This window comes from Lissotriton helveticus, chromosome 10 (assembly GCF_964261635.1).
Source record: "Lissotriton helveticus chromosome 10, aLisHel1.1, whole genome shotgun sequence".
NCBI classification, from domain to species: Eukaryota; Metazoa; Chordata; class Amphibia; order Caudata; family Salamandridae; genus Lissotriton; species Lissotriton helveticus.
Genome location: NC_136071.1, coordinates 305,764,052 through 305,772,655, shown reverse-complemented (window position 1 = coordinate 305,772,655; position 8,604 = coordinate 305,764,052). Strand labels below are relative to the sequence as shown.

The 8,604-nt window shown below is 45.6% G+C and overlaps 1 protein-coding gene across 1 annotated transcript in view; it reads left to right on the top strand.

Moving 5' to 3' along the window:
• The first annotated feature begins 956 nt into the window (after nt 1–956).
• LOC144783766 (uncharacterized) overlaps nt 957–8,604 on the top strand; it is a 51,041-nt gene continuing 43,393 nt past the window's right edge. Inside the window, exon 1 of the mRNA XM_078662458.1 lies at nt 957–1,232. Coding sequence (XP_078518584.1) covers nt 1,056–1,232 — 177 coding nt within the window. The 5' untranslated portion in view covers nt 957–1,055. The remainder of the gene's footprint in view (nt 1,233–8,604) is intronic.

Here is an 8,604-nt window from a genome sequence, read left to right as displayed (position 1 = left end):
GCTTTTGGTGTGAGGGTTATGGTTTGCATGGCTGTTATGCAAGTTATGGATTGTGTACCTTAGTGTAGGAATGCCATCAGCGAAAACTCTTCCAGCGTTATCATCGACTCCACCGAAGTCTGAAGTTGACTCAGCGACACATAGTGTTGGGTCAGTTGTTCACTCTAGTGTGATTAGTCCACCGCCCTGTTAGGCAGAGTTAACTCCATGAAGCGCGGCAGTGGTCAACGTGCGGGCAGGGAGAACAAATGTATAGTGTTGCCAAAATGCTCATATTTAACTCCCAGCATTTTACGTAGAGTACTTCCTGGACATTGAAAACGTACCACAAATTTGGTGGGCATTCTCAATGCCCTTTGTATACAGGAAGAATTTCCACCAACATCGATGGACATTGGTAAATCTTACACAGAAATGTTTCTCCACCTTAATCTTACAAGGCAGTGACAACTGTTTCGTTTGAGTAACTCCAGTAACGAACAATCCTCAATAGGATGAGATTTTCAACCACCATCTTAGAAAAGGATGTAAATCCCCTAAAAGGAGAGACAGAAAATACACCGATCACACTGGTACTCGAGCTTAAACGTTTTAATCCTAATGACATAGCATTACCCACCCCCTTCCTCCTTTTACTTCCTTGTTCCATCCCATTTTCTATTTTCGCCTATTACTTTTCCACTCTGATTTACCTGTCTGTCAGAAAGATCTGATTTTTTTTTAATCTTAGTTGTATTGTTTGTTGATCTGCTGAACAAAATCACCAAACTAGAAATACTGAAGCATTAATCACACCTCAGTGGTTTCATTAAGTGACAGTAAAAGACCTCAGCCTCTGTTGACACACCTAGAAATGCTAATTATTCTGAGATTCTTGGAAAGTTTTAGGGAGAAGCACGTATTCACTGGAGGTGGAGACGGAGGATTTCACAATTAAAAGGCGCAGCTCCGGATGCCTCTTCATAAAAGTTACGTAAAGGAAGCGAGGTTCTGGTGAAACAGAGTCTGTTCCTAGCAGGGTGTTCATTCTAGCTCCCACTGAGCAGGTGACGGATATGGCTCGCTTGGTGACGGCCTTGTTGGTTCTCGGTGTGATTACAGGCATCAACGCAGCTGCGCATGTAAATCCTCCAAGGAAAGTCCCCGAAATTGCAATTTCATCAGCCAATGAGAACCACGAGGGGGAACAAAGCAGAAACAAGCAACAAGACGCCGGTATTGTTGACAGCCCTGTAAGTACTGCATGACAAGATTGTTTAAATGTCTATTTCAAGCAGATCAACCCTGAAACTAGAGACCCTATGCCATAAGTGAGCCCTGGCAGCGCAAACTTGAGACATGGTGGCCCAGATTTAGAAACATGTCATCGAGCGCAGCGCTGCTTTCTGTCAGTTGCATTGCATGACAGGGGGCAGAGTTTTAGCTATTCTCAGAATGCTGTGTTTTGGGTGTGTTTTTCGTGCATTGAACTGGGTCAGCTCCAGTGGTTAATTTGAACAGGTGCTTTCCGGTGCTCAGCACGGGCACTTCTGTCACAGGGCTACAATTTCTGACCCTGCAGGTGGTGATCTCAATATTAGTTGTTCAATTTCAAAATAAAAAGAATAACATACCTTGCATGGTGACTGGCTGGTAAATGTTTATAGGCAGGCCGGCGTACGCCTGTCCAGGCAGGCGCATGATTGTGTATCACCACGTTAGTGATGATGTCATCACGCCTATCACAAATCCAAGAAATCATCGGCAAACAATGGCTTGCATTCTATTCCCCGAGTCTGCTGCACCCTGCCACTGCCTGAGTCTAAGCCTCCCATTGGATAACTGTAGCTGGGGACTGGCTCATGACGGAGTTAAGGCAAGGAAGCTCTGAGAGCGCATTTGGAACTTGGGAGTGAGGGCTCTTGAGGAATAATAAACAAAATTAAGTGTGGACTTTCCACTTGCTGCGTAGCCAAAATAGCATATACTGCAGCCCTGCATTGCTGCTATCCTCAACGTGCTCGATGCGGCTGTGGACCGACACAACTTTAGTGCCCCATGAAGTCACCTCTAGAATCTGTACGTTGCCCCCCAGCATGCTAATTACAGAGCGTGTGCAAGTCCAGTAGGTGCCACATTCTTACTCACTGGCATTGGCAGCATTACGTCTGGGGACAATGCCTGTGCTGTAGCAGGCAGGGTCACAGCTAACCCTGGGCGAAGAACTACGCTCCGTTCGCGGAGCTTGCGGAGCTTGCAGAGTTTCGGCAACTCCGCGTTCCGCGGAGAACGCGTAGCTGTCGATTACTCCGCGATCCGGTGCGTAGCGTAGTTCTCGCGCGCTGAATAACATTATGCGTGCGCGGCAATGGCTTACCTTGGTTCTGCGTTTGCTTTTTCCCGGTCGCGTGTGCCACCATGTTTGTAAACCCTCCCGCACAATCCCGTGCGACTGTGCGTACGCGATAACGTCATTTGGATGCGCGATAGCGTCATAAGGACGCGCAAGGATGCTTGTTGGTAAGATCGAGTTGCCGAACACGCAGAAACTGAGTGTGAAATCCAAGATGGCTGCGCCCGTCGCGACCGCGTGGGTAGGTTTGCGCGATATTTAGCGCGATCACGCACTTTTGTAGTGCGAACGAGAAGATGAGTTCCCGAACATGTCTTGCACAACCCGAACACGTTACTTGTGACCCGGAACAGGAATTAAGGGAACGCAAGCGGGCGGGACAAACCGGACCGTCGGAAGCGCCGGAGGGACGCGGCACAAGTGACTGTGAATTGTCCAGGTCACGGTCACGGACACGTGGACAATTGGCACGGAGTCCTGAGGAGTGACGCTGGTATGTGCTGACATAGCGCACTCCAGGTCCATTTTTAAAGTGAAAAGCTTGAGAATAACAAACCCCTCAGTTGCCCTGATGAAATCGCCACAAGAAGGAGCGATGAAACATGTCGGCTTGAGGAGATAATCTGTGTTGGTATACAAGTAACCAATTTTATTTGGTAGTGCTTTGCTGCATCAGAATAAAACGGTACTAGCAAGCAAAGCACCACCACCCACTTCATTTGTTTATGGTGTGGTTTGTTTGGGGTTTTCGTTACGTGTATGTGGACACTTTTCTTTGTTGATCACTATTTGTGTTTTCTTGTTATATTTTCTCACTATTCTCAAGTCTGCACTACCTTTCTGTCAAGTGCACGTTTGTTTTTTTCACAAATAGAGAGAGGCGCCGATGATGAGAAGTGGGTAAACCAGGAATCACTGACCGGGAACCCCCTCGGGTTGTTCTACCGTGAGGTACTCTCTCTATTCTTCACAACTTTTCTGTTGGTGAATGATCTGGTCCTGTGTGATGCATTATTTTTAAGTGAAAAGAGTACATCCAGACCCTTTTGTATATGTTATTGGACATATCCAAGGTAGGAGTGAGAATTTATATCCCTACCCGGTCCACGTTAAATAAGGATGTCTACATGGGCGAGGCACTAATTGTTTGAGGGTCACAGCTAACCCTGGGCGAAGAACTACGCTCCGTTCGCGGAGCTTGCGGAGCTTGCGGAGTTTCGGCAACTCCGCGTTCCGCGGAGAACGCGTAGCTGTCGATTACTCCGCGATCCGGTGCGTAGCGTAGTTCTCGCGCGCTGAATACCATTATGCGTGCGCGGCAATGGCTTACCTTGGTTCTGCGTTTGCTTTTTCCCGGTCGCGTGTGCCACCATGTTTGTAAACCCTCCCGCACAATCCCGTGCGACTGTGCATACGCGATAACGTCATTTGGATGCGCGATAGCGTCATAAGGACGCGCAAGGATGCTTGTTGGTAAGATCGAGTTGCCGAACACGCAGAAACTGAGTGTGAAATCCAAGATGGCTGCGCCCGTCGCGACCGCGTGGGTAGGTTTGCGCGATATTTAGTGTGATCACGCACTTTTGTAGTGCGAACGAGAAGATGAGTTCCCGAACATGTCTTGCACAACCCGAACACGTTACTTGTGACCCGGAACAGGAATTAAGGGAACGCAAGCGGGCGGGACAAACCTCTTGGGTAACTTAGCGCGCTAGCCATCCCGAGCATGCAGGCAGCGCCCCGAACACGCGCACCGCGCTCCCGAAGACAAAAAACGGCACGCAAATGGGTCTAGCAAGAAACTACGCATGTCCGCGGAGCTACGCCTAGGTCGCGGAGTGCAAGTGCGTCTTCGCGTAGCTCCGCGGAGTGCGGCTCCGCGAACTACGCCCAGGGTTAGTCACAGCAAGCTGAGCAGTGGATGCCGATGCCGTCCCCATCCCCTGACCTACTAGTTATAGGCAGCACTAGCAGTGACATAACCTGCTGTGCTTGAGAAGCTGCCTGTTCTCAATAAACCCATTCATACTGCACTGATTAATATATGCAAAAAAAGCATTTTCGTTTGGTGTACATTTTGTTTTTGCACTCTGTGTGGGTAAGAAAGTAAAACACATGTCATCTTCCTATTCTTTAGAAATGAAACAGGAAAAGGCAGTGTGCAAAATAGCAGAGACATGTACAGGCTGAAGACAGGGGTCACAGGCAGCAGCAGTGTTATAGATGAGAGAGACAGCAAGAATAAAGAGGAAAACAAAAAACAAAAGAGGAGAGTGATAAAACGGAGTAAAGTAGAAGAAAAGTAGGAGAGCACATCAGATACAAAGAGAAAGCAGACATGATATGAAGAAAAGAGCAATAAGAAGAGAGAAGATAGAATGAAAGGATAAATAGGACAGGACAGAGGAAAAAAAGCAGACAAATGATAAAACGGATATGCAGCTAATTACTGCTAGAAGAGTGGTAAAAGTAAAGAGCCAAGATCGAGGGGAGAGAGAGCAGAGCACGGATAAAAGTGAAGAGGAAAAAGGGCAGTGCTAAAATGAATTGAGGGCAAATCAGAAATACCGGGAATAAGGTAAAACACCAGGTGTGACGAAGATGATAGAAAACAATTAGAGAGGTGAGAGGATAGACTCTTAGAGCAAAGACTTAGGGGACTGACAACATATCAAGGTTAGAAGATAGAGACTGAGGCAGTGGGAGTATTGAAAATGGGGCTCATCTGAGCTAGAAGTGGGCTGTGGCCTCCTTGGCAACATTTTCAGCACCTGCACTTCTCTTTTTTACAAAGCTCCAGGGGCTGTATTACAGGTGGGGCCCCGGAGGTGCAACAGGTGTTTGCGCCCGCTTTGTGAACCACCAGAGCACTTTATTATTATAGAAGGGAACTCAGATGCTTGTGCGTCCCCTTTTATAATGCCGAATGCGCTGGCGCACTTAAAGTGCCAGCACTATCAACAGAGGGTGTTGCATAGGAGTGTGCCCTATGCAAATGAGGAAATTCCCTTGACTCTGCGCCCTCGCCATATTACAGACACGAGTGCAGAGTCAAAGAAGCCCTCAGGAGGTGCTCTGACAGCGCTCCATTTAAAAGGTGGCGCACTGTCAGTGCCCCTCCTGACAGCAGCCCTCTGCAGGGGTTAAAGGGGGTCCCAAGGACTCCCCAGACATCCCCTGGCAGGCGGGTGCAATCACTGACTGCATCCGCCTGCAAGGGGATCTCTAAACCCCTGCAAAAGTGCAGGCATGTGCCACCTGCACTGTGAAAACACAGAGTAGCTGCTCTGTGTTTTCACATGAATGCGCTACCACTATCAGGGCTTTTAGTTCTGCCAGCTGAGCCGCGCAATCTCCTAGAGACTGCGTCTGCATATTGCTAGGGTGGAACTTACCGTCCCACATACTTCCCTTCACAATCGCACATGCTGCGCTGTATTACTGTTTTCTTCCTACGACAGGTTGAGCAGATCATCGGTGTAAATATTGTATGCATACTGACAGTGGAGGCTCTCAGAGGGAGTGCTGCGGGGTGGTGCGGCTTGGTGGGGGTGGGGCAGGGTGGGGGGTAGTGGAGTCGGACATACAATGGTCAGAAGTAAGGTAAGTAAATAAATAAAACTGTTTACCTTGTGCTCGCATGCACTGCTCCACCGCACCGCAGCACTCCCGCTGCGAGCCACAACTGCATACTGATCTAAAGGCATTATTTGATTCAGGAGAGGATATTTTTGTTTGTACTGCAGAAATGCTTGTGCTTTTAATGTAGAATCAAATTTGTTTTCTACATCTGTTGCAGTGAGAGAATTAGCCCATTGTATCCATCGTGTATGTAGTGCTTTTGCATTTGAAACACTAGCTTTTGTAACAGCCTCTAAAGCCGGTACTGGAGTCATGACAATTATTAATTTCCCCTGTACCAGTGCTCTTTCTTTCACTATAGCAGTATGTACTGCCGTTAGACCGAGATTGACCCTCCACTACACGGATCACCAAATTTGTAGTGTTTACACCTGTGTGCAACTGTTTGAAAGCTATCATGTCAGCTTGTAGTCAACAAAGGAATTCTATGTGTTCCTGTGCCCAAAGATGGACTGAAAACTCAGGTCTGATAGAGTCATAGAAAGGTTTTAATTTTTCTACATAACGAAATATACATGTTCTGCCAAAATGTACGAATCCTAAAATGGATTGTACATTGTTCAGAGTCTTTGAAGGTTGGAGCAGCCCACAAGTTTCTAAAAAGTTAGCTGTAAGGCTTTTTCCTTCACTTGACAACTCTTGACCCAAAAATAGGAAAATGAGGTGGGCAATTTTAGATTTCTTAAAGTTGAATTTGTAGCCCTCAGATAAGAACCCCCAAATGATGTTGTTCACTCTGGTCAATTGGTCCAATAGTTCATCATTCATCAGATATATATCATCTACGTAGGACAATGCCTCCTCATCAAAAGTTTGGAGCAACTCTGTTACCCTTGCTGAGCACAACCCTGGGATATTCTTATTCCCTTGGGGTAGTAGACAGAATTGGCTCTGGGAGTCTAGGGCTAAAAATGCTGTCAATTATCTGCTTTCAGGTGCTATATTTTGGAATAAAAATCCATTGGAAATATCTAGTGTTCTTTTTTATTTTTTCTGCACTAAGTTATTCATCAATGCGGCACTCAGGTTTCATTATGGGAAACAAAGGATTATTCATGGAAGAGGTGCAATTCTCTATCACATCTTGATATTCAAGTTAAGTCTAAGATTTCCTGACTTATTTTTTCACATAATATTTTATTGGGTAATGTCTCTGTGGATTTGGAGTAGTTTTTTGCTGGGATTTCATGGTGAGGTGACTCAGCATCCCACCCTACATGATTGCGATATAATGCAGGTGCAATTGCTACCACCCACTCCTGCGCGTATGAATATTGAAGTGATTTTGGAATGAGGTCAGAGAAAGATGGTAAAACTACTGTTTCTCCTTTTGGGCAATCCATAATGAACTCATGTAGACAATCTTTTTCATCCAACAGGATGTCATATCCAAAAGTCAGGTTTTCCCAAAAGACACCTGTAACATTCCTGGGGTTGTCTTCTCCTTTTGGAGTGTTATTTTATATAACAGGTGTGGGAATCTTATCCTAGTATCAGGTGTCTCCACCATGATATGTTGATTCAACACTGCTGTCACCAGAAATTCCATCAGGTTCTGGCGAGCTATTGTTATTTCTGCTTTTTTTTATATTATAGTCTCAAAGTACGATGTGTATCTCTGGACATTGTAAATTCTTCCAATCTGTGTTCTGACCGTCCTTCCCTCTCAGAGTTTTTTGATGAATCCTGAAAGGAATGAGAGTAACGTGTATCAGTGTCCTGATACCTGTCAGGTTTTTTAATGTTATCACAATTTCTATGGTTATATCTCCTTTCAGAGGGTTCCTATTGAGGAAACCCACCCTTAGACTGTGATCTATTCTTTCTATTTTTTTTGTTTTATACTTTCCCATTTCTTCTTAGAAGAATCAGGTGTTTGCTTGCACCAGTGGTATCCTTTCCAGGACTACCCATTACTTGTGGTGTTTTAGCCCTAGCTCCCAAATTATCTCTACCTAATTCGATGTATGTATCTTTGATAATTTTAGGTAATTCTTGCTCCTGTTGTGCAGAAAGGCATTCCCTCAGGGGTTGGTGTATAGCCATCGCTGCTGATTCCCCTTTTATGTTTGCCAACATAATTGTTGATCCCTGGGAAAAATTGCCTAATAATTTCATACCCAGGTTTGGAGCAGGTTCTACTCCATACTCATTTTGTATTTGTGTTAATAGTTCTGTTATCACTGCTCTTGAAGGGATACCATGAGTTCTGGTGTAGATGACAGCGAAAACTGTACCCTAAGAGGTACAATCCTCTATTGGGGGAGCTATTCCCATTGGCAAGCAAATTGTTAGTATTCTGTGTTTTTCTTGTGGCCCTGTGTTTGGAAACACTGCATCTAATTGTTCTATTTTCTGTCCTAGCCAGAATGGCATGTGCTCACTTTTAGTTGGCATTCTTCCCATAACTGTGGTGAGTGTGGGGTGATTCTAGTTGCGGTCCCTTTTAGTTGACCTGCTAAAGTAATTTTAGTTGGTTGTAGTGAGAGTGTTCTCTTAATGAACTGTGTCAGATTTCTGTAAAGTTGTATTACTTCTTTGTGGAATGGATGTAAATTTGCTATTGGCAATGTGTCAATGTCTGGGTGTGGGGTGTAAGCCGCTAGGACCAGCCACGTCACTCCATGTCT